This window comes from Monopterus albus, unplaced genomic scaffold, assembly GCF_001952655.1.
Source record: "Monopterus albus unplaced genomic scaffold, M_albus_1.0 scaffold100.1, whole genome shotgun sequence".
In the NCBI taxonomy this organism is placed as follows: Eukaryota; Metazoa; Chordata; class Actinopteri; order Synbranchiformes; family Synbranchidae; genus Monopterus; species Monopterus albus.
In genome coordinates, this window is record NW_018127980.1 from 139,124 (window position 1) to 166,337 (window position 27,214).

General features: G+C 39.2%; 1 protein-coding gene across 1 annotated transcript in view; it reads right to left on the reverse strand.

Annotated features, from left to right (window-relative positions):
- Nucleotides 1–27,207, reverse strand: part of mllt10 (MLLT10 histone lysine methyltransferase DOT1L cofactor) — a 39,508-nt gene extending 12,301 nt beyond the window's left edge. The window contains exons 1-11 of the mRNA XM_020609627.1: nt 26,999–27,207; nt 25,477–25,556; nt 22,640–22,694; nt 20,441–20,550; nt 20,244–20,347; nt 19,654–19,747; nt 16,682–16,771; nt 10,080–10,178; nt 9,446–9,782; nt 8,472–8,690; nt 7,275–7,748 (exon numbers count right to left, since the gene is read on the reverse strand). Coding sequence (XP_020465283.1) covers nt 7,275–7,748; nt 8,472–8,690; nt 9,446–9,782; nt 10,080–10,178; nt 16,682–16,771; nt 19,654–19,747; nt 20,244–20,347; nt 20,441–20,550; nt 22,640–22,694; nt 25,477–25,556; nt 26,999–27,161 — 1,825 coding nt within the window. The 5' untranslated portion in view covers nt 27,162–27,207. The remainder of the gene's footprint in view (nt 1–7,274; nt 7,749–8,471; nt 8,691–9,445; nt 9,783–10,079; nt 10,179–16,681; nt 16,772–19,653; nt 19,748–20,243; nt 20,348–20,440; nt 20,551–22,639; nt 22,695–25,476; nt 25,557–26,998) is intronic.
- Between the last annotated feature and the right edge of the window lie 7 nt (nt 27,208–27,214).

Below are 27,214 nucleotides of genomic sequence, written 5' to 3' on the forward strand. Positions count from 1 at the left end.
CTGCAATAAGTCTCAGTCTTTGACAGTGCAGTGGCTGTAAAATGTTGGTTATTTTTTGGGACTCTTGCTATGATTTTTTTTTCTGTGCATTTTGGTATAGTATAGTATTTGTTCTTGCTTCTTGTAAGAGCCTTGTCACAATGTCAGTTAAACACATTTTAACTGGATAATGTCAACCTGCCATTCCAATTGTTTAAACCAAAGCAATAAAAAAATCTTTCAATAAAAAGAGAAATATGCTGATAGTTACTGTAAAGCATGAGTCATTTATTCAATGTTGAAGGAACATCTAAAATTAGGTATTAAACAGGCTGCAGATCTGTTGACTTTAACAAATTTAATGCATTATTAGCACCATCCACAAATGATTTGCAGTTAGATGATTTGGTTTCTTTATATTGGCAAAAACTCCACTGAGTCTAAGTTCAAACATAAAGAAACACAAACTGAGCTGGTGACGCAAAGCTTCAAAAATCTGCAGACAATTTTATTCAGCATATTAAAATTTAGAAATACTATATTACACAGTACACGGTTTTAAATCACCTACGCAAACCTACTAATCCATTTCCAAATACCAATATGAATGCTCTGTTCTCTTATCTCTTTACTTGTGCGCTCTCTCCATCTCTATCCTCCCTCCCCTCACATACCCCTGTGCTCGCTGACTAACCAGGAATAAACCCTGCCCCTACCCCCCTTTGACCCCAGCAGAGGAGAGGGGGAGAGAGGCCCCCTCAGCCCCACAAAAGCCTGAATGGCTCAGGGCAGCGCACATTCACTAGGGGAACAAGAGATCTTTGTGCCAGGAGGAGAAGGGTGGAGGAAGAGAGAAGGAGAGCAAGGAAGAGAGAGAGAAAGAGAGAGATATGAATACTACATGGGCCTACATACTATTTATAACACTTTGTAATATGCACCAGAAAAATGGATAAACAAAGCATGGCTGCCGAGGCTCAAAGGGCATGTGCACCGGCAAGATTTTTAGCAGCTGGATTAGAGGCCAAATCAACATCTTACCAGAGTTTAGCTCATGCTGTCGATGAAATGGGAAAAACACTAAGGGTGCAAAAACAGTGATCGTAAGAGGAAAAAAACATACAGGTTCATTTTAATTTTTAAGTAATTTAAAATGTCCCAAAACTGAATGAGTCTGTTTTTACTTGTTCATAAGAAAACTTGAATTTTAGAAACTGAATCTCATATCCCTGAACATTTCTTTGTGTGTATACAGGAAAGTTAATGTAAAAATGTTAAAGCAATTTATAAGCGAATGTGTAAATTTTTTGCACTTTTGAGGTTTAAATGTATTTTATTTATAGTAGGCGCCTTATATCATCCTTTTATTTTAAATCTGTTCACTTTTAGGTGAAACCCCTCTGGTGATTCTCAGGTTTCACTTGAAAAGCTGAATTAATTAAAAACACCACCATAAGTAAAACAAAAAAAAAAAAAAAAACCTGGCCAACACACGCAGTAATAAAACCTTCTTTTAAAAAAGATAAATTAAATAAATGGAAAATATGTATAGTCATGTAAACAACAAGGCTGCTTTTCATAGTTGACAAGGAATTGTTATTTCTAAAGGGTATATTCTCACTGTTTGTTGCCAACTCTGGTAAGGACATTTTCAAATATTACAGACAAATTATTCTTTAAATTAATGCTTTGGGTAAAACTTACAAAAGGACCATAAAAGAAAACAAGTGAAAAACATTTGCGCACACAAGCCTGAGCATGTAAAACATAAAACCTATCTGTATGATCAATAACTTTAAGCCCCTGAAGCACGACAGTCTTGTTACATTTGTTCCTGCTCAGTACATTTGTAAACTTCAAAAATATGCAGTTTAAGTCAGTTCTATACTGTCTGTTTAGAGAGGGCTGAGTCCATCATGCTTTGTTACTAAACAGCTTAATCAGTTTTTGACTAACAATTCCCTCCGTTATATTTCAGAGACACATTTCCATTTAAGCAGCAGGATGATGCTGAACACGGGGGCCACGCAGCTTGTTTTTGAAAACTACAGTCATTTAATCATGGTTTAAAAATGGAACATGGAGACAAACACTGAATAACTTCGTGGCAACAGAAAGACATTTGTTATTCTGAGAAATTTCTATCACCACAGCTAAACAGAAATGCATTTAAACATCACAGCAATTTGTTGACAGAGCAGAGCTACATGAAGGGCAGGGAATGTAAGTGTGTGTGCTTGTCTGTGTGGGTACATCAAACAATTAATTTAGGGTTTGCAATAGACTAATAAAGCCATGTCAGTTGCAGAGTCAACAACAGTATGGCCAGACAATAAACTCAAGAATCTCAGCAATTATTTGTGCAGAACTAAAACACAACACAGTTTCACAGTTTCAGATCAAGGGGTGACCAAACTACTGTACACTCAAATGAAAATGCTCTTTAAAAAAAAAATCACTTATTCAGCAGTGTTTACTAATGAACACACACATATGGCTTAAAAATGGTCTGTCTCCAATTTTCAGATGCGTTACTTGTTGTGGGCTGTCAGTGTGTGTGTCTTGTTTTTCTTACAACATCCCTGTTTAAATTTACCTAAATAATTTTACACACTCGGGCACAGTGCTGTGAGTAAAATACTAATTAAAAAATAACTGCAGCTGCTTAGAGGAAAAACTGTGAAAATGCAAATAAACAAAATAAAATTTAAAATTCAAAGAAGCCCAAAAATACCTGTATTCCTAAATCTCCTTACAATTTCTTAGCTTCTTCGAAAATTCTGATACCATCACAATAGAATGTGTTTCATCTGTCAACTCATCTATTAACAGCTTGCAAATGCAGGCTTCATACGTTACAAATATGCTTGATTTGGTATTTAAATGAAACCATGTTCACTGAATATTTCCATTTTTCACAACTTTGCCTCACATGGTTTTCAGAAGTGAGACCAAGCTGCTGCCACTTATGAGTTCCTGAAAGGATAAAACAAAATACTTACAGCTGAATAAAGCTAAGGAAAGATGATAAGCATCAATTAAGCAAATAAACAATTAACAGAAGCACATGTCTCATTTTCCTTCTCTCTCATACATTTATAGCTTTTTCTGGTGCTTTTATATGGATGAGAAAGGGGCATGGATTGAAAAAAAATTCATATCCACCGATCATCTTTCCTCCCCCACATACACCAAACTCACTGCACTCCAGCAGCTCGCCCATCCCATCAGTGACCCCCCTGCTGTCAAACATTAACCTAGCCAAAATCCATCCCCCTACCTCCCCACCCACAACACATATCTTTCAGGCTAACTATCTATCAACCGCACAGTGGAGTCAGCAGACAGGATGGAGGGGGGATAAACGGCAATCCTCCCCATTACTGCTCAGCTTTAACCCTCAGCTAAATATTTACAGTAGGACAAATGAGATATTGTACACACACACACACACACACACATATATAGGGCTGCCATGATTAGTCGACATAATCAATTACATCAACTTTGAAAACGCATCAACATCAATATTTTTAAGTGATGCGTTGTTTTGGTATTTTTATGAATTTTATGAATTCTAAATGCTTTAATTATTAAATAAGACAAATGTTTCTATTCAGTATCACTACATAGCTGGTTGCCAACTGCCAGATGAAGAATTAAATCACTAATTACTGCATGCTTACATACGTCGTTTTTGGCTCCAGTCGCTGGTTGGCTCCAGTACACTCTACGGTTTTAGAAAAAAATTGTGGCTGCAGAGTCATTTGCAAAGTAGGTGCAGTGTAAAAGATTCCAAAGACCCAAGGCATCAAAAGTATGGGAGTACTTCAAATTACCATAAAACAAAAAGGTGGTTTGTGCAACTGCAAAGTTTCACTAGCATCCCAGAGAAGCACAAGTGCTGTGCACCAGCAGCTGCAGAGAAAACACACAGGTGCACTTATGGATGAAAACCACCATGTGTTGTCTATTCATATTTATGAAATTACAATTAGCAGGGAATTTTTTAAAAATATATTTTGCCCTTGTAGTTGCTAAATTCATTATAAAACCAAAAGAAAAAAAAATCATGTTTTCGCTACCTTAGACTTTCCACTGAATAAGTGTATGAGAAAATGTTTAGGTTTATTCTGCACTGACTGACAAGGCACGTGTGTGTGTGTGTGTGTGTGTGTGTGTGTGTGTGTTGTGTTTCTGCCCTTTTTTTTAAATACAATCTAAGGTTTGAATATGTTTTGCTTGTTGGAACATGAACCTTTTTGGAGCAAAATTAATAATTTAGATGAATTGACTTTTTTGGCAAAATAGTTGATAGAGTACTAAATAGAAAAAAGCCCTAATACAAACCAAAAACTTAAAAAAAAAATTGTTACACTTCTAATTATCAACCACAATTTTTTACACACTGTAATAACTATACTGTTATGGAGAAAAATACATAACAAAAACAGATTTGTTAGACTGTAAAGATGCTCCAATATAATTAGTTTGGCACTGAGTGACGTGTCCAAAATTAATAATAAATTTGGAAGATAAAGGCCATACGCAGTTTAACAAGATGCTTTGCATAATTTGGGATGAACAGCACTACTGACAAAATACATTAACATTTTAGAATTTGGAGTCATCAAATATTATAGAAAGAAAAACCCAGAGCAACAAACAAAGGGACCTGAAGGTCTTTTATGAAACCACCTTAGATAAAAATGTCAAAGAACAAGAAAAAAAAAGGGCAGTCATTGTATAATAAGCTGATCCTATTGCTCACTGATAGATATCAGTCTTATAAGGGCATATATTTTCTTCATTTGGTCTTAAAAAGCATGGACACTATGCCTATGCACATGCAGTATATGCATGCGCTTGTGACTTAACACACACCTCCAACTGCATAAACCATCAACAGGTGAGGCTGAGGATTAAAGGAATGAACAGAATGCAGGTAAGACCGAGCAGCTGAAAGGCAGGAGGGAGAAACAAAAGGGAGGTGATTCTGGAAGAAAGAGGAGATGTGTGGGTTGTACTGAGCCATTCTGATCAACAGAGGGGAACTCCGAAGCATAAAGACAGTTGCCAAGCAACTGAATGTGATTGGGGGGGCATACAGACCACTTCCATGTGAGCAAATAACACATAGACACACACACAAGGAGCCAATTACAAAGGTGTGTCAAATGTTTACCATTTGTGAGTGAAAATGTCTAATACTTTTCTGCACAGAGGTAATCCACAAACAAAGTCCAGTGCAACAATGACACATCAGCCACTTCCCTTATAGCCATCTGTTGACACTATGGTGACCACAACAGGACAATTTCTTTCTCTAACAGGCTCATAGCTCATTAATATCATAAATAGATTATTAAATTACCCCTCTTCCTAATTTTAGCTGCTAACAATAGCTTATCATTTCTGGCCATTTGCTTATCAATAGTATTATTAAACTGAAATCTGTGTGTCAACAACATTTTTAACTATAATGAAGATGAGATGAAACAATAACTGCAAAAAAAGAGGGTTGAACAATAAACACTGCTGAATGTTTCTCTTGCTGCACGCCTCAGTCATCCTCCTGGTGACTCTGCACACCAGCAGCACTCCACTGGACGCACACAACAGCGCTAGATAATGTATGCACTTTAACACTGTGGCTTGGAAAACATGGTGAAGGAAAAAAGACAGGACTGCAATAGCAGGGTTTGGTCAAACATTTGGACCCACTTTAAAAATAATGTATCAGAGAGAAATATGTGTGTATAGTATTGTTGGCAGAGATGTCATGCTGCCATAAAATTACTGGGAACAAAAATCACAAACCTGAAGAGACACCTCGAGGTGCACTGCACAGAAACTGAGGTAACCTACAATTATGGTGTTGCAACTAACATTACAGCTACAAAAGGCAATGGTGTAACATTATGTATTAGCATTTCACAACAGCAGGACATTGCTACATTGCTTGCAGGTTGGGGATTAGCCTCTCTGAAAAGTCAACAGCTCAGCCAGCTAACTTTGGTAACCTTTCGCTTAAGATTGTTTAAAGGTAAAATGTGCCTGAAAAAAATTCAATATATATATATATATGGTATGTGTGTTTGAGAGGGAGAGGGAGAGAGAGATGAGCTATCCATGCTAAAACATTCACAATTAAAATTACCATACTTCTTTGATAGTCAGGTCTTTTTGATTTTGAATGGGTACATGCAGCTAAACTGAGCATATCTGTGAATCATCCTGGTTGTTAAAATGCACAGAATCTTATGTAGAAGATTGTCTGAATCTGGGGCAGTAGCCAGTGTACTAGTACTTGGTTTGTGTTGTATGCAAATAAGTTCCAAATACCTTCTTTACAAATGTATTTAAATGACAGTGTACAATCTATTGTAAACACTTACTGTTTAACACAGTCTAGTACAGGACTACCACAGGGCCCAGCTGCAGGGCTGTTGTTATAGGGTTCATTTCAATTGTGGAGAGTTTTCTTGTTTTTTGGATCCTCAGGGTATGTGCTATCAAACACAGTTTAGGCCACAACAATTATTTAGTCCTATTGCAAGAGTTGGGTGGCACTGGAATTGCTAATGTTACAACTTTCCAGACTTTACTGTTATATCCTCTTAAGTTTGGATGCATTGCTTAAATTAATAACGTCAGACTAGACGCCCACACATTTGACTGCATGACTGAATATCAGTATTTATGGAGTGACAACTTGTGCCGGTATGGTAGGAAACGTTCAGCAATAAATGCAAAATCCTTCCATTTGTATGGCTCAAAATTATATTTGCCATTTCAGTAACATAAAATTCATAAAAACATAATATATTGTTGGAGGAAATTTAATTTTCATTGGATTAAAATCAAAATTTGCCTCATTAAACTGGATGTCATGATAAACGTATAAGGCGGCTAGCACAAAGCTATGACACTAAAATAAAATAATCTCTGTGCCTGATTGCAAGCAAAACATTTGACAACTAATGACTAAAAAACGTGTTTTTGCTGATCAAAACTAAACTAAAATGATTTACTATGACTAAGAGAGGCCTAAAATGTACTGAGAGAATTCTAAAAACGGAGATTAAATATGACTAAGACTAAACTAAAACTAAATTTAAAAAATGGACAAAATCAATGCTATTTAACAACAGCAAAGAAGTTAAAATAATTTTCAAAATGCCAACAACACTGACAGACAGGGGTATGTAAGACAATATTTCTCACCAAAAGACCTGATTGTTGTGAAATGTTTTGTTGTGTGCGTGTGTGTTACATTTATGTGTTTTCCTCACCTGGCACAGTGGTTGTGGAGCCACTGTTGCTTTGCAGACTCCCATTCCTGAGGAGTGACGGGGACTTCTGAATGCCACCGCTGACACCCATGACCCCCAGCCCCCTCTCTCCTCCTCCTCCCACTCCTAATCCACTGCTGGAAACCAAACCTGGACGGCCTGAGAATGTTGAGGGTGAAGAGGAGGAGGGGGAGACGGTGGAGGAGGAGGTACTGGCTGTGGAGGAGGGGGGGAGAGTCAGGGTGGGGGCTGGCTCTGCAGGCTTCACATCTGTAGTGAAGCAAGGTCCAAATCTGTTTCGCCAGTTGCCTTTCTTTTTCTTCTTCACGCCATCATCCCCTCCTCCTGCCACTGCTCCACCGATCCCTGGTCCTGAGCCGGAGGGCTGTGGCCGTTTATATCCAGCGGTCCCACCGAGGCTTGGCATCTCGCTAACTGTGTGACTGTGGGAATTATCATACAGCTTCCCCCCCACTGCAATGGCGAGAAAGCAGAGGTAAACATTTAAGTGCAGTTTCTTGCTTTGTTGTGGTTTTCTGGCCTGAGAACCATCAATACAATAAGAAAGTCACAAAGCACACACTGTGCCATGTTCATTTTCTAACAACTACTCTTATTATTGATTAAAGTGCTGATTTGTTTCTCAATAAATAAATAGTGTGGCCTGTAAACCTCAGAGAATAGTGTAAAATTCAAAGACATTTAATTTACAATAACAAAGGAGTGAGAAAACATGAAACTAGAGAACTCCGGTGAATTAACAGTTGGATGCAGGGGGGGAAAAATCCAAAGGATTAAAAAAAAAAAAAAATTTCAATCCTGATTGGTCCCCGTTATGAACCAAGCTCCAAAAATACTGAATCATACAACAGGACATAACCAGTAACCACCCAAATGTATCAAACCTCCCACAGTTTGTTATAAATCCAAGTCCTCAAAACCGCTTAGCTAATTTCCTAAAGCCCGAGAAGACATTATACAGCAGTTTTCACAGGCTACAACGTACTTCCCTTGACAGGTGAAATTGGTGGACTGCACCTTTAACTGTTAAACTTACTCCTGCTACTGCTTTCATGCACTGTAATAAATCAGAAATGTGATGACCAAAAAAGAAAATAAATAAAATAAATGATTAAGCATATAACTAAAGTAACAACATATATATCACTAAAGACATAAATGATAGATGTCTGGCACCTGCAGAGGCCGTAGTAGCAGACATAAGTGAACTGAAGAGTGTTGACGTTCCCTCTGAAGCTCCACCCTCTGAGCTGGGCTTCATAAGGCAACTGCTGAAAGATGGCGGGGAGGAAAAGGTAGTTCCACCCCCAGGACGCAACGATGAATCAGAGAAACTTAAGAAGTCGGCGGAGGATGGAGCAGCAGGTGTCTTGCTGGCACTGGTCAACAGGAGGCCTGGAAAATCAAGACAGCAACAGACAGAAAAGAGAAGGCAAGCAGAAGAGACAAAGAAATGAACGAGATGAAGATACAGCACAGCGGGACAGAATGAGGGGAAAAACACAGAGGAACCATATGTAACAGCTGGGAAGAATTTCCACACTACTCCCCTTTCATCATGGGAGCAGCAGAGACAAGATAACCAAAATAAGAATTTTATCTGCCCTCCATTCTCTATCTGCTCTACAGTCAGCTCTCCCTCATTGTCTAGTCCTCCCATGTAACTGAGAAACTGCCTTGAAAGCAGACAAATAGGTACTCAAACAAACAGATAATTTTTCTGCTAGACACAAACAAAACACACACATCTGACACGGGTTTCAAGGTTCAGATAGTACAAAACAGTGCAAGCAAAGACTCCTTTCAGGTCCTGACCTCCCCATGTGTTCATTTTTTTTTTCCCAGAGACAGGGCCCTAGATTCCAGGAGCCAGAGAGCAGTCAAGACAAAACAATGCTATCATGGCCAAGGACTACAGTTTGGCTTCTGGCCAAATCTAGCCAATGATAACACACTCAGACAAAAATGCATGAATGACATTCTGATTTGGGTTTTAATTATATTGCTTTAATTTGAATTGTGCTCCGCTTGCATATATTTTTTTTTTTTAACAGGTGGACAAAGTGGTAACGCCAGATGATTTGTTACTGCGTTTCCATTTTTCTAACTACAGAATTAACATACAGGGCCATTTGCAGCTATCAATTCACCTTGGTGGAAAGGCCCCGTGGAAGCAGAGGCACATGTGGACGAGGTTGCCATGGTGACCACACAGGAGGGGAGGGGTTTCCCTGAGGAGGCGATAGACTTGCGGCCACCCCTCTGTCCCACTGCATGACTTGCGCCGCTGTTCTTCTTGTTCTTCACCTCAGACGCAGCCTTTCCAGTGTCTGCAGCCAAGCCATCTTTGCAAATGCCACCAGTGTGAGTGGACGACACTTCCTGAAAGTTGGCGTTGGTGAAACGGCCAGTGTTGTCGTCCAATCGTTTTGGTGTGGACGAGGACAAAGAGGCGATACCTCCCCCTGAGTTGGTGCTGTTGTAGGTCTGGAGGAGGAAGGTGAATATGGGGTTGAAAGATTAAAAACACTGTGACTGAAGGAAAAGGGAGGATAACAACCTTGAGAAGCACCCATACACGGAAGGAAAATTATCAAAACAATGCCAGTTAAAAAAAGGGAGGATCACAAACAGAAGAAAGGTCAGTAGGAGGAGAGGAGGGACACAGAAGAAGAGCAAAATGCATCTATCAAGGTAAAGAAGAAAGTCAACCAGCCAATATTTAACTAGTCCTGTAAAAATTCTACACAAACAAGGGAGTGAAGAGTGGAGGAGTGCCCTCACTTTGTCTGGGACCATGATGTTTGGAAGGACGAGGGAGGGCGACATATCCATGGAGGTTTTCTTGTGTTTCGGTTTGTTCCTGTCCCGTTCCTTGTGTTTCTGAACATGGAGAACAGGAAAAAAAGAAGAACCACATGTGAAGCTGCTTAATACACCATACAGGAAGGGGAAAAATAAAGACAAAGAAAAAAACATCACCTAATAACCCTCTGCATATACCAATGGGGGTGGGAAAAGCACACGACAACAGGAAAAACTGAACATGGAGACAAACTAGCTGGCACAGCCAAGTGTTGGAGTGAGAAAGAAAAAAAAACTAACATACAAGTTACTGGATATAAAAACAGAAGAGGGAGAGTGTGAGCTGAGAGAAACAGAGAGCATTGCATTTCAAAGGCTCAGATGAAAGCTTTGAGATAAAAAAGGGGGCAGGATGCAACAGGAATTCAGCTGCAGTTTAAAGCACAGTGCATCTAAGTGCCCTGTGCCGTAGCCTACAAGGTCTTGTATAAGATCGTTTCATCCAATATCATCCTCCTTGGACCATCACAGCTCAATTTACACCCTTACTAACACACACACACACACACACACACACACACACGCCGCCACCCTACTCTCACATCCTTAGGTGGTGACTGGGCGCTAGCACATTTACACCTCACATGCATGCCCCGCACCCTGACACCTCTCTGCACGTGCGTACAAGCTGACAGGTGTACATATGCTCACACACACACACTTTTACATGGACACTCGCTTGCATGCAGACACACATCAGCACCAACATACACGCTGTCAGAGACAGGCGGCGGAAATATGCAGCGATCCCGATAGACAACATGGGACTCAACATGCTGATGCTCAGTGTCATGACAACTCTGAAGCACAAGAAACTGCCCCTCCTCATTCCTCCCCCACTCAGGCTCTCATTGAGGACTTACTGTATAGCGGCTGGTGACGGTTTAGCCAGACTTCCTCAGTAAGTGGCAGTTAACAGACATCACCAGCTAAATCAGGAGATAGCAACTCCCCGGTAACCTCTCTGAATGCTGGCTTCCGCTAATGCTGAGGCTCTGGGGTTAAGAAACATGCTACAGAGTTCTGTTCATGTGTGTATTTGAGGGTCTGAGTTGTAAACTTCAACAGGGTTTTGATGTTTTAATAATCAGACCTAGGGCTTTCTTACAAATGCACCAACTCAAATGGAAATATTCTTGATGTTCTGTGCATAACTGTATACACATTTCCTCCAAAATGTTGACATATTTAGTCTTTTTTGAAACACTGGGATCTCCACAAGAATTTAATATACTGTTGTAGGAGTCTCCACACAGTTTGACTGCACAGCATGAGTTTCTAACGGCTGCAGCTGAGCGCTCAATTCTTCAATAGTTTGAGCTCTAAAATGTACATCACAGTTTTCCAAGACCAGTTGTCTTTAAATAGCTTAATTACTTGGTCAGTCCAACCACTGACAAAGATATTAAATTTACAGTCATGTAAAAAGAGGAACAGCAGCAAATCCTTGCATTTGAGAGCAGGAAGCAGCACCTTCTCCTGTTTTGCTTGATAAATTAGCTAAAGAATCATCACAATTGATTTCAGTTAAACTTCTTTTGGTTTATTATTATTTTAAACAACAGTGTCTTTGAAAGCAAAGACCCAAGAAGAAACACAGGATACAGTTTGTGACTTTACAAAGTGAGATAATTCAATTTAACTGCATGTACCACGACAGAAAAGTGAGCTGACTGTGGGGAGAGGGAGACAGAGGCGTAAATTCTTTGGGATTCCCTTGTTGTTTTTCATTAACATTCCAGATGTAGGTGTTGATGGACAGAGACTGAGCTGACAGAGCCAGATAACACACATGCACACCTCTGTATAGTATAGCTATCTTTGGGAGGACATTCACAGGACATATTGCATTCCCTAACACTTAACCATTACAACTAAATGCCTAAACACAACCCTGACCTAATTCTAACTTTAACCCTAAAACCAAGTCTTGACCATCAAGCAGCCCTTTAAAGGGGGTCTGAGAAAGCGAGGACCAGACACAATGTCCTCACTCCCTTGTCTTAAAATTCAAACTCCTCACACTGCTGGCCATACAAGTACATACTTGTCTTGCTATCACACTCACATGCATGCACACACACACAGAGGATCCACAACATTGGGCGTGGGAAACAATATACACACAATGTAAGCCTGACACACACTTATCAATCGGGTCAACTGATTATACAAGCAGACAAAGCCTTTCACCTTTTCCTGTCCCCTCTTTCTCTGCAGCTGATCATTAGCAGACTGATCATTTGACGTGTCCTAGTGGTCTTTGAGAGTGTGTTGAGTAAATATGAGTAGTGGCAGAGGATGAGGATTGCGTCTATTTATCAACTAAGCCCTAAACAATGATCAGTTCAACTTTTGGCTGATCAGGGGGCTACGAACTGATGAACTCATTCATCAGGAGAGAAATACTACTTCTGTTTATAGTCCGCTGGAAAGCAAAAGCTCGGTATTTTGTCACTAAATTTAAAAACATTAAATCTGGGTTCAGGGTCTGCAGTTATTTTTGTTCTCAATTCATCTGCCATTTTCTAAATCTATGGTTTGGATTGATAACTTTGCTTAGGAAATGAAATATAACATAGTATACAATGCTCATATGTAACCCAACTCCTAGACCAAACTTGCTTGTTTTAAACAAGTAAAGCAGCAAACTCTCATATTAAAGCATCAAGAAAGCTGCTGCCTGTTGTAGAATGTGTTTAAGTTGTGATACCTTTCCCTGCTGTTATATTCACAAAGACATTATAGATGATCAAACTTAATTGTCTTATAACAAGACAATGTATTGCATTTAATTTGAACTAAAATCTATTGTAAATGTTTCACTGTTCAACAGAATGGATCAGAAAGAAGAGGAAAGGGTGCAGATATCAATGAGGGGGGCTGAGGAAAGACAGGGAGAAATGAAGGAACAGGAAGTAAGGGGGGGAAATAATCCGCTCTAGCCTGGCAGGAATTCCCCCGTGAAGTTTCCTGCAGGATTTCTGACCAGCCACTGTGTGTGTGCAACAGATTTGTGTCCGTGTGTGTGTGTGTGTTTCCTGCGGGTCTTTTCTAAGCGGCCAGTATGGGGGATCTTTTAGCCCCTGCTGCCGTTTGACTGCAGGGTCTAACATGATGTGGGTACACATCTGAGCATCTGAGCCTCCAAACCACATAACAAATGCATGTGTGGAAACACACATCTGAGCTCACTGATCTCTGACCCTGCAATGTGGATGGAGTGTGTGTGTGTGTGTGTGTGTGTGTGTGTGTGTGTGTGTGTGTGTGTGTGTGTCTCGGGGGGTTAATGCATATCATGCAGTTTTAGCAATGGCCAGAGCAGGGGGGACTGAATACTATGTGCACACACCACCATCCTGAAGCACTGTCAGACACAGTGACCAAGTAGACAAAGGCAACATTCATATTACATGATCAAGTGTCCCTTTTCTGAATTTTGTTTCCCTTCACTGTACTCAGATCTTTTTTTTTTAACACAAAAGAATAAGCCAAAACAATTTTTTTTTTCAAATCAGATCAAGGCTACTTCCATATGTGGTCCTATATTAAAATCATATCCGATATTTGACCATGCAGAATGCTCAGATGGGAAATCGTGCATTTTTTAACCATCTCACTCCTCTGCATGTGCACATTTTGCCTGGCAATACTACTATTTGGAAACATTTTGTACTGTGGCCCGCACAGGTGAAACGTTTTCCTGACATCTACTCACTCTGACCAGTCCAACCATTACTGATGTCCCCTGGCTCCACCAGTCTGACTGGCTTCCCATGTGTCTCTACGACTGTTCATATAGTGCCAGGATCCCTCCAGCAATCCAATCAAATTCTCCAACTAAACTGATATTTACCATAGGGCAATCAGGCAACTGCTTAGGTCTGTTGTCTTAGGTCTTAAAGGGCATAAACTAGCAAGATTTTAGATATTAGTCACCTTTTTACTGATCATGAGCTAAGCCATTTCTTCCTGACTGAAACCTGGTTGCACCAGCAACACTAAGGGAACCCTATCCTGCATGCTTTCTCTCCATCATGCAGAGAGCAAAGGAAAGGTGGTAAGACAGCTGCAATATACTCTGAAAGCTTGGAGCTTTTTCTGCCTTTGGCTATACTACAGTAACATTGAAATACCAGCCAGTACTTTTAACAATAACGATCTAGACCATGACACTCTGTTCTGCCCTTTCTTAACTTTAACTTTTGCTTTTCTCTTATGTATACATGCAAAATATAATAGCTGTATTTCAGTTGGTGACTTTATATACATGTTCCCGGTAAGGCAAATTCTAAAGTAAAAGACTTTTTGTTTGGATTGGATGGATGTTTAACATGTTATTGAGCCAACTCACACTCGACCCAATAATATCAACTGTAATTGGTATAACCATTTCATCTGCTTTTGACATGACTCTCCCAGACCATCACTGTACATATCCCAATGCCTCTTATTGTGCACTACCAACTTCTGTACAGTGAGTTGTTAAAAAACCGCTATCTTACTATACTTTCCTCAGTGGACAGTCTTGGGTTTATGGTAAATATTTTCAATAACAGGCTGCCTACAGCCTTCAATGCACTTGCTCCATAAAAGGTCATAAAAAGGTCTAACAAGAGGAGCATGTAATGGAAGAAGTGTGACACAGTTACATTAGAGTCCTTCACTTGCGCTCGTGATCCAACAGCAACCGCTTAAAAAAAAAACTCTTCTTTTATTTTGTCTGAGAAACATTTAAGAATTATTAATCATTCTTTATAGCTGGGTGTTTTCCCTAAAGAATTTAAGAAGGTGCTGATTAAGCTTCTCTTGAAAAAGAAAAACAAAAGTCGTTTAGATCCACAGTTTTTACTGACCAGTTTCTGACCTTCCATTTTTAAATAAAATTCTACAGAAACTGGTGTACAGACAATTAGGTTTTCTTAATGCAAATAAGTTAGAAATCTTGTAAGTCTGGTGTCCGTGCTTATCGTAGTACAGAGACGGTATGCCACTTACTACGTTCGTTCTGTGGTGACTGCACATGTTTGTTGTGCATGAAATGGCCCCAGGCAAACCTGAGTATTACTGCTACAAGGAGAAAAAACACCAAGCATAGTACAAACACTGGTGCCTTCATCATTTAAACAGCCATTCCCTGGTCGCTGGAGCGCTTTGTTGTAGTTTGCTGCAGTATTCTATTTTTTAGCTTTACACAAACTGTTGTTTACAAAAGTATATATTAAATGACAAGCAAATTCATGACATGTCATTTTTTTCCCCTTTCTGTGCCAAAAATGAACTGAACCCTGATTCAAAACCACAGTAATGCCAAACTGTGATTTTTGGGTACCACTACACCTCTAAGCACATCTTTAATACCCGAATTTGACTGAGCGTCTTTTGTCTTCTGCCGTGCACTTTGCAATGATCCTCTTTGCTATTAGTGCTTGGTGAAGTTGACAAAAGGTAAAGCTCACACACCAACATCAATATTTTGATCATATAAACTCTTCCCAGTGATTACTAATCAATGAGAGTGAGAGTGGATGCACTTTGCATTCCAAATAGGGCACATTGTTGGAAAGTTTTGTGGGAGAATCAATAACAGAGAAAACGCTAAGCTCTCCACAACAGCTCTACTGTAAAGGGACAGTCAGGTGTTTGACTTAGTGTATAATATTGGCCTGCAAGGTTTACGGGTTTAATTCAACTGTGGGTAAAAATGGCAAGTGGAACAGATAACTTGTCACCTCCTGTAAATTCCGATTTTATACAGCCTGTGATTACATGTTCTACTAATAGGCGTGACTGATTAAGTTGCACTAATGTGGCATTTATCAGAGGCTGTGATCACTGGTGTGTGTAGGTGGGCTGCAGTCATACTCTCACCCTAAAAACAATCCAAATGCTGCTGCTGCTTATAACACTCAATTTCAGCACTCGCACGGACATTAAATTCAAAGACTTCTGTCATTTTAGATATTTACTTAGTGACATTGAAGGATATGCTGATGTTTTGAGTCAGGACAAATTTTTCACTATAGATAGTGCACTCCAGTGAAATACAGCTATTATTTCCTCTGGAGAACATCAAACAAAAATTCAAGATACAAATTTGATTCCTTTCAAGGCAATCCATCCATTTCAAAATATGCCAGTCATACTTTTTCTGAAATCAGCCGATATGATACCCAGTGATACATTTACTGGGTTTTGGTTAATTGAAAAATATAAGATACAACAGCACAGACAGACCTAAAACACCAGGCTATCTTGCTGTGAATATAAAGCCTACTATTTGCCTTATTAATTCAAACAAAAAATGCCTTTTGAAAGTCAATATAAATAATGACCTACCAATATATTTAGACTGTCTCCATAAATACTCAATGTGGAGCCATTATAAGAGCTACTAAAAATGATTCCTGATCAGTAGTTTTACTTATACTTCCCTGTGTGAAGGTACACTGTATGTTTCTGATGGAGTCACAGTCATGGGTAGGAGGCATAGAGAGGGTAAGATCTGAGGGCTGTCTTACCTTCTTGTCCTTCTCTGGGGGTCTATCCATACACTGAGAGGTAGAGTCACTTAAGCTTTGAGACCTACTACCACGGCCCCTGCTCCTTCGCTAAAAGGTAAAGAGGAACTCCAAGTTACTGGATGAAGTCCACAGAAAAAAAGGCTAAAAAGACCAAAGACCAAAAAAGAGCTCCATGATATAAAAAGAGAAAGCAGAAAACTTCAACTAAAAAGTCTGACTGAACTGAAGGATAACTTAAAATTCAAAAAACACTTATAAAAAAAAACCATAAAGGTCATCAAGCACTGGTTATATAAGTGGTGGTTATATGAATACGTTTACTGCTACTTACAAATTGCACTGGATTAATAGGTATTTCAACAACAACAACAAAAAAAACATTATGTTGCCACTGTCAAAAGGTAAATCCTTTTTCAACATCCTTGAACAAATGTAACCATTTGGCATTTAAGTCATTTAAGTGTACAACTATCATCAATACTACACTTTAAAAAAAAAAAAAAAAGGAACAACAACAATCAGGACCGAGGGCACTGTTAGACTAATAAACTTAGCACAAACCAGTTCGCTCTTAATCACAGCGTCTGTTGCCATGGTGATAATCAAATACCTCCTCAAATTACAGCCGCATTACCTCTGGGCACAAATGAAGGCTTGTGTATATACAGCATGTAAGTAAAAGTACTCATCTATGACCAGGAATTATGTTTGTTTTGGCAACTTTAAAAACTCAGAGGCAACCTGGTGCACCATGGGATAAACCCAACTGAGTCTACTGTCTGATTGGCACGGTCATCTCTCACAATTTAAAGTATAAATCTGGATTCCCATGCTAATATACATTATGTAGGCCTACTTTAACAATAAATGGTTTAAAATTTTCTCTAAAAGAACACTTAATCACACAGAGCCCGGATAAGGTGCAATGTTAAGCCCATATATCAACAGGTGCATTTACACAGCTTACAAACTAGGTAACAATTATTCATACATGGTCGTGATGAAACAGCCAGGCAAAGAAAAATGTCACAGTGGTCCAGACTAAGAAAAGATCATGTATGCTTGAAATTCCATTATTCTAGTCAAATACCATATGTTGCTAACACACCATAAACACCCATCAAATAACATTTTATGAAACCCGCTCTGCTAACAACATTGCTTTCTCCATCACTGATCATCTCTCATCCATCCCTGTCACTCATACAACTTCAGCTTAATGACATTATGCCCCAGCATCCAAAGCCATTCATACAAGATCAATATAACAGCGAGTCTTTTCATCAGCGTTCGTTAACATTGCAAAATGTCATCCGAGTCTGTTTGTTGCGAGTGTGTATGTTGACATTTTAAAGCCTGTCCTATGTTTCCATGCGACCACTGTTTAAGGAATCAAAAGAGTTTGATATTTCCCTCCCACTACAACTGATGCAAAGTGTACATATGTACACAGATTGTGATAGGCTATCAACAATTGGAGAGGTAGAACAAAATGTGAAACACAACCGGAAGCGTCTTTGCTGAATGTATATAGCGAAAGCACTTTGCCGTTGCATCTGTGTGTTGATGTGTCTATCATTTTCATTCCTGTCTTATCTGATTGAATTCTGCTTCACCGTGGCTGCTTATATACTACGTATACATGATGCTGATTGCACAGTCAGAATACATAAGAAAAGACAAAGACACTTTGAAAGATCAGACAGGACTGTGACTGTGGGCAGTAAAACAGTAACCTATCATCTGGGAGGGAATATCAACTGTAAGTTAAAAAAAAAATCAATCTTGAGAATAAACAAAAAAGGTCTTTATGGGTGGATTGATTAGTCCTTTCATAGAGGAAGCAGATGGGGGGGGTGGGGGGGTCAGGGACCGAGGAGAGACAGGAAGCTGGCTGAAGAAGATGGGCAGAGCAGGAAAGAGAAACTGACAAGGCAGGAAAAGTTGAAAAAAAGACAGAGAAGAGCAGTACTGAGGGCAAAGGCAGGGTTCAGAAGAGCTAAAGAAGAAGTAATAACACACAAGGTGAAGACAGTGTTCCAGGAAAACAGGTGTGTGTGTGTGTGTGTGTGTGTGTGTGTGTGTGTATGACTAATACAATGATCCCTGCTTGTAGCTAACAAAAACACATAAATCCTCATCCAAACTGTTAACAGATATGACACTCTCGTGCAAAACAAAACTAAGTAACACCCCAGGTCAGTATCACTAAAATGTTAAGTATATACAAATCTGCCCATTTAATAGAATGTTATTTGTTTTCAGCCAAAGTTTAAAAAGAATGAAGTCGATCACAAGACACCCTTCATTCATTTAGTTTTCAATGTTCTATATGTTCGGATCTATTATATTGTCACAGTACCGGTTACGTAGTTGAAGGCCACCAACAGTGGTTGACTATAGGGTTAACCTAAACCGATTTTAAACACATGTATTAGTGCAACACCCGCAGCAGCTTTGTTTCTTAAAAATGTAAATATATTGTCAATATAGTTTATCTAACCTGTTTTTTCATATAATACATAACATCGAATACCCTGCACTTCAAGGTAAGAATGATAGTTATTGTAAGATAGCACAATTTTTTATCATTAAATAGAGATATTGCACAGGGGTTTATTCAGTTTTGTCTTGCACTGAAACAGAGCTGAAAGACAGGATATGCATGAGACTGATACAAGCTAGTGAGGAAGACATCTCTGTGGACAAATGTCACAGTTTATGTTTATATTACCATTTACAGAAGCACAAGCTTGCTCTATGGTTAACTAGTACAGTCAATGATTAGTCATCTTTAAGCTAATATGAAGTCAATTTGCAAACAAATAATTTGGCCTCACATGTAGAGAAACATGTTAAGGCTACATAGACATTACTCAGTTGGGTAGAACAACATATTGCCTAGTGATGTGTGAAGTTGTGGCTTCAAAAACATGCAACAGTAAAAAAAAAAAAGAGGGGGAACATACCAGTTTGCTGTGGTGGTATTTGCAGTATCCACAGTACTTCACATTGTCTGCATCTGATCCTTGTTCCTCACATAATAGCCCCGCAAACTGGGCGCTGTGGTAAAGAGTAGTGTTAAGAAAATGAAAGGGATGCCAACAAAAGAGACAACACTTTCTAACATTTACTATACATTGCCACGCAAAAAGTATAACAGCAACCAGTGCTAAACATCAAACTATTTGATTTGTTTGAGAAAGCAGAATGAGAAGTGGCAAAAGAAAACGCCAGGGTTGTCCACTCTAATATGGTTGTGTTGTCATTACAGCTTTTAAATTCCAGCTCTTGAAATGCTGCAAGACAAATACTCAAAGAAAATTAACAGGACAGCTCATGTTCACAGTATTAACATGTGAAAATGTCACATTTTAAGCACTTAAAGCCCCAAAATACTAAAACTAAAATTGACACCGATATAATTTATATGGTTTTGCTGTTACATAACACCAGAGCATGTAAAATCGGCAAGTCTTTAAGCCAGTCTAAAAGAAGAACTGCAGAAACAATCTCCTCCTTTGTCTAGTGAGGCTAATGTGATGTGAATGAGTCTCACCATGTGACATGGAAGGCCTGCCTGCAGCCATGTTTGTTGCAGGTCATACAGGCTCCAGTGGCTGCTTTACTCTCTCGGCCCTGGTCCTCGCAGATATAACAAGGCTACATACACACAAAACAAGACAGAATCAGTACACCATCATTACAGTAAATGTGCATGTCTGACATGTCAAAATTCTGCATATAAAGTGTTACCTTGTTGTAGCGCTCATGTGGCACTGACTGGAGTACAATGGGCTCCATAGTCGACACATTAGCAAACTCCACCTCAGGTATGTAAAGGGCACAAACCACGTGGGCCCAGCCTGCAAGGAAACAAAAAAACCATCAGCCTCTGCATACCCATGAAGCAGAGATCATAACCCACGTATACAACAGCAAAGATGAGTTTGTGGAAACAAAGAAATCCTTAAGCATCAGCTAAGCTAGGGCTAAGTTATATCAAATTATTCTGGATTTTTGTTTTTGAACAATATGAAAAATGCCTAAGTTGGAAAATCAACATTAGTGCTTCCTCTGCTGTCAGTCAAACACCAGCCCCAGCAGGTCTCTGGAGTTACGACAATAGTGTAAGTTGTTGCCGTTTCCTTGGAGGCGCCTGCATGTGTGAGTGTTGTTGAGCATCTCCAATAATGTAATCATGTTATGTCAGTGGAATGGTTGAGTTTTGCAAGATCTGTCATGGAACTGACCACCTTGTTCTGTAAAGTTTGTAAAAACTCTATTCGAACTAAAAGTGGCAGCACAGTTCTGCTGCTGTTTACATAGCTCCTAAAAACACTAGTGATGCCCCCCAGTGATGCTTTATTTTATTCTAACTTGTAACACAGACTCAAAATGTAAGTTGCCATAATCATGCAGCCCTAAAAAGAATGTCATCACACTCTAATTTGTGAAATGTGTAAGTAGACATTCCCAGTTGGATCTTCATCAAGTCACACTTTTACATATCAAGCATGAGATGTCGAGTTTAACTTTGATATGTTGAACTGCAGATATTTAATTTGTAAATCTGAGGTCAATCTATCCAAGCTGATGTTTATTTAGTGCCAACACAAAAAACACAGCTGCCTGTCACTGATGACAAAACTGGGAGTGGTAGAATGACAGTGCAGCATGGTGGGGTGGCAGAGGAATTGACGAGCAGGTGAGGAGGTGAATAGGAGGCCAAATGGAGGTAGGAGTCTCCTGCCATGCTGGAGGTGTTCATTTTTCCCCATAGCAGGAAAAAAAACAGGCTTAAACTTACAGTTGAACCCCTGACCTGCCTTTGACCTCAACGGGACAGGGGGAGGAGGGCAGAGGGCGGGATGGAGAGGAGGGAGCGGGTGTGAAATGAGGGAATGTTGTTGTTTTGAAGTCCCTCCAACAAGCTGGAAGAAGCCTATAAAACAGGACTATAAAAGTGGCACAGCCTTCCTCCTCAAACTGAGCATTAACACTATTAGCCCCCAAAAAGCCAACAAAGCATTCCTTTACAAACAACCTCTACGCCGAGAAGTTACCAGAGTCAGAGCATCAGTAATCATAGCTGATAATCAATTTGATGCTAATTTTAAATGAACTGACAAGGATGCAAAGCACTGTCGGTTCTTCAGGAAAGCATTATGAGCTTCTGCTGTAAACCAAGGGGGACACAACCCCAGTCTAATTTAAAACTGCCACACTTCTTGGTGCTGACTTGTAGAAAGTGAACTTGTCATTGATTTTATGCTTTCAACTTTGTATGTTACTATATATAAATTCCTGCTATAATGACAGCGCAAACGTATACAACTACAGAAGGGCAAAAAAACTGCCAGGACAAGCACAGACTAATCCCTTTGTTCTCTTTTTTCACCGTCCCACTTGAAATAACAGCAACTACCACAAGGATCAATGAGTAAAGAGGAACTGACAAGAGCAGATAAATGGACAGTAGGGGGGAAGAGATGGTGGGAGAAAAAACAGAGAGGAACTGAATCATGTGAAGGGTAAAATAAAAGAGAAAGTAGTAAAACGGTGTGTGTTAGTGTTGTCCTGATGTCTTCCTACAGACCTGGACACAACCCCACAGCTGTGCCTCTCTGACGCAACACACACACACAGAATATTTACAGTCTCCAACAAGCTGACCTCCCAGTGAACCCAGAGAGAAGCCTTCTCACAGGCCATGCACTATACCCATCCCGGCCCGCCCCCTCATAAACACACATACTCACTCACACTCGTAAAACTTAGTAAGGCTGGCAAGGACCGTACAGAGAGGCAGCGCACACAACAAACAGCAACATAACTCTCCCAGCATGCTCACACTCCTTAAACTTGCCGGTGACATGCACTTAATGACAAAATACACAGGAGGGTAACCACAGATGTGTGTGCATGTGTGTGTGGTGTTGAGTAGGATTCTACCTCCATTGTCTGTCCTCTTGAGGGCTCCATCTTTGTGAGGACACAGCTCACATCTCTGTGGGTAAAGAAAATGTATCAGAAACGACAACAAAAAAAATCTAATCTTCTCAGGATGAGGTAAACACCTAAGTAATACAAATATGTTGGTGTATAAGCAGGTAAAGCTCTCAGGGAAAACACCCTGAGAAAACACATATGTGGGCTAAGGTAGTTTCTTTCTTCAAGTGTGTGTGTGTGTGTGTGTGTGTGTGTGTACATGCCGTAGTGGTGGGAATCTTTGGCAAGCTCACAATTCAATTCAATTCAATTCAATTCAATTCAATTCCAATTCTTGATCTCATGATTCTATTCTGAATAATTATCAAATCAAAAACATTCGATTAGAAAAAAAAGGCCACTATATTTTGGCACTTACTTGACAGAGAGTTAAGATAATTGGTTCTGATGAACATCAAAACCAAGTGCTTTACATACTGCTACACAACATTATGTCAAGTATCTGAAATTATAAGCTTATAAATTTATTTAAATTAGCTCCAAATTTATTTAAATTAGCAGCATTAACTGCAATGAACACAACAATGCATCAATAATCCAATAATATAAATGTGCCAATGTGCATACTGAGGCCAACTTTCACTATTGGTACTTAGGTTATATTTTGATGCTTTGATGATGTTGTTGTTAACATTACATCTGCAGCAGGGCAGAACAGCTACTGTAGCATTACTACCAGAGAAAGCAAGAGTTATCCAAAATGGCCATAGGTCTATAGAAAAAAGGTCTTTTCTTTGCCCCACCGGTTCAGCTCAAGCGCTGCAGCATGTGTTACTGAGCTGCTCTCATTCACTGCACCGCTATGCTAATGTCAGTCTGTTGGTGATGGGCTACAAAGTATCCACACAATTCACCATGCTTGTCTTTCAAAGCTCATCATCAAGTCATTAACAAATTATTTCCTTTTCCTATTTTCCTTCTTTTTAGTATTTGAGAATCAACTTCGAAAAGTAGAAGATATGAAATGCAATTCTTATGTGAATCCATTTTTCCCCAACTCTAGCACATTGTGTTTATATATCAGTTAATACAAGTCTTTTTGTCTGCTACAGTCTGACAAGTCAGCTCTTCCTCAATTCACAAATGAACTGGTGTTGCTCATCTCAAGGACAAAACTGTGGTTTACAAAAAGTGAAGTATGTAACAGAACAAAGACTTTCTTGTTCCTTCTTTCACTCTTTCTCCCACCAATATTTTTTGTTGCATGTTAAAGTTCACACATCAGAAATAAGACAATCAAGGCGTTTCAACTCCATAATCCTTATCAAATTCATCTTGCTGAACAGGTTTTCAAACACCTTCCTAAAATTTCTATGGTAACTATTTTATTCACTGTCAAGTTCTGTTAGAATGCTTTAAAATTAAATGCTTTAATGTGCAATCTGACAGCACTGACATTTTATAGGGCTGTAGTGATGATGAACTCTAATCCATCCAACCATTATCAACCTCTTATCCAAGGGAGGGTTGTCTTCATTTCCTTCTTTATTATCTCATAAAACTGTTCAAATGCTTTATGTGTAAATAATAGTCACCAAAAAGCTTGTATTAAACAACAATAACCTAAAACACTTTTATTCTTTTTAAAAGAACACTTCACCCATATTTTGTATTATTCAGCTCAAAACAAACAAACACTTCTTCACAGTAGGGGTTTGCAATGTTGACAAAAAATGATATCTGGATTTTTTTGGGATGCTGTCGATAATGATAATCAGACAATAATTTGCATGCATCAAAAACTGGGTTTAAGTTTTATATTGTACAAGGTCACACTTGTTAAAAGCATATTAATTGTTGATTACTAATGATTTTAATAGAAACAACATATTTCAGTTTATCCCATTCAGTGATTTATATGTGGCATTTGTGACGCTGTCGGCTATATAGCTGCTAGTCAATATCAACTGCTCTGCAAGTGGATAGAGTTAATGCTAATTCTGAATCGCTGATGCAGAATGTTTGCTCCTTCAGTCCAGAGGAATATTGAAAAAATATTTTCCAAGACTCAAAGGACTCCTCTGCATGTACAGACAGTATGGACCAAAAGTATTAGCAAAACTGAGATAACACTAGAAACATTAAAAAAAAAAAACACACGTCGGAAAGCTAAACAGCCCAACCAGTGTGATTAGCAATTCAATTAATGTGTTTCAAATATTTCTAAACTTCAACCAACGATGTCAAAGCAGCAAGAAAGCGTCAGGAAGAGAGAGACGTGGAAGAGGAGGAAGACAGCAGCTAAGCGCAATGCTGTGCAGAAGCAACAGGTCACATGGAGCAAACACAGAGATGCAGAAGCAAAGTCGCTTCATTTTATATTCTTCTGAGCAGAGTGATTAAAGCTTTAAACTTAAAATCTTACTGAAGTGTAGAAAATATGGAATTTTCCAAGCATTTTATGTGATTATGTAAATGCTTCCTTTCTCAAAAATAAAAGTTCAATTGGAAGGTCATGGTGAGCTTGAATATACTGAGCAGAAGAGCACAATAAAATGTTGAAATATTTTAGCCGCATTTGTAAGTTTTATACAAATGTTGTTGAATGATTGGGATAAGCACATATTATTATTTCATATCAATTGCAGGCCCCTGAATTGAATCAAACCAAAATTGCATCATGGCAAACTTTTATGTACCGGCAAACATTATCTCGCTGGCTGGTAATGTGATGAAACATGCACTTTACATCCCTAGAGGTCAACTATTTTTGCCAGACAGCCCTGTTATTCCAGGAGTTCACTCAAACGATGAATGGATAGATGGATTATGTGACTCACCACACGGGCTGCTCTCTCCTGAGATTCACACTTTCTGCAGAACCAAGGCCCTGTAGGCACCTGCACGATGCCATAGCAGGCTGGAGAGAGACGAAAACATGGAAATAAAGCAGAGTCAGTCATTCAGTCATCACAATCATAACAAATGTCTACATCTTATACTATAAAATACATCTATGCAATAACAATGAAACCACTCTGACACATGCAGCTACACACCAAATGCTATCTCCACTTTCAAATAATTGCATGCACTCCCTCAGTGTTCTTTCAAAACTATTATATACTCTATAGGATTTGTATTTAATGTAAAATGCATAAATAAGCCACTCACTGGACACTGATAAACATTACTAGTGATATAATTGATTTAAACAGGTACGGTCATAATGTGGGTTACTTGCAGATGTGGACAAAGTAACACACAGTGCTGTTGCTTACCTGAATCAAAACCATATTTATTCTTAATATAACACAGTTTGTCTGCTAATAATTATTCACTAAAGGAGGAAGAAGATCTATTTGTGTCATTCCAATCCTACATACTATGTGTCTTTGCAAGGCCATACACATTAAATAGATTATATAATATGCCTTTATAATAGTGTATCTAATAATAAAAAAAAAGGTCCATTACTACTCTTGGCATCAAAGATTCGTTTCTGCAACTTCAAGACAGAAACATAAAAGGGGGGGTCAAAACAATGTAACTGCCAGGTACGTAATAGTTAATAGATTTATTGGATTTATTTACAGACACCTGTCAGGCCTATTCAACAGTCCAAACACTAACAACAAATACACTGACATGTATCTGTATGGGTTCACAATTACATTTCAAATTATTTTCAGTATCCCACTGTTTGCCAAGTGAACACATGGCCAGGCTATAAATTAGTAAACACGGGAGGCCACCATCTAAGTAATCTTGGGTGAGCACTGGCTTGGCAACACTGTATTACAGTTATTCTAATAGAAACTAACGTGAATTACATTACAAAACAGTCTCTATTTATCAAAACTAAATTTGGATTTCCAATATTAACAGTAGTGTCCAAATAAGGTTACCTTCCACGATTAACACAGTTTAGATTCCTACAGTCAATAAGTAGTAGGCCTAATACTACTATTATTATAATAACAGTTCAAATGTCCTGCATCACTTCTTATAATGTGATTCACTAAGTGAACTTAACTATGCATTTTGAAAAGCTCGATGTAAAGTTTACACCTTTAGACCAATGTAGCAAATCCCTCCGCTATCACACAGAACAGAATCTGACAGAAAGAAACTAACAAGACTCGCACTCTAAAATATGGTCATGTAACGCAACAGCTGCTAACTACTGCACAAAGCAGATAAATTTAAGATGCAAAGCCAAAGCAGCGGGTTTCCCTGCTGCCTGACTTAAGCCTGACCTCAGTCTGGCCTTGTTGAGAGCTGCATAACCTTGCTGCTAGACAACGCTAACTAGCCTGAAAGCTATCTGTACCTGCTAGCCGAGCTAGCGGCACGGCTTACCTTGATGCACGGCGACGTTGCAACCGTGTCCGTCGCAGTACACAAGTGGGTTTTCTGCCCAACCTCTTTCGTCTGAACACACACAGCAACCTCCGATCATCTCCTTCATGTTATTCGTCGAGAAGTCGTCGTCCACCGCCAGACAACGCTCGCCAGAGACCATCTACGAAGAAAGCCAACATGCGGAAGAATACGATATGAATATAAACCTAAACA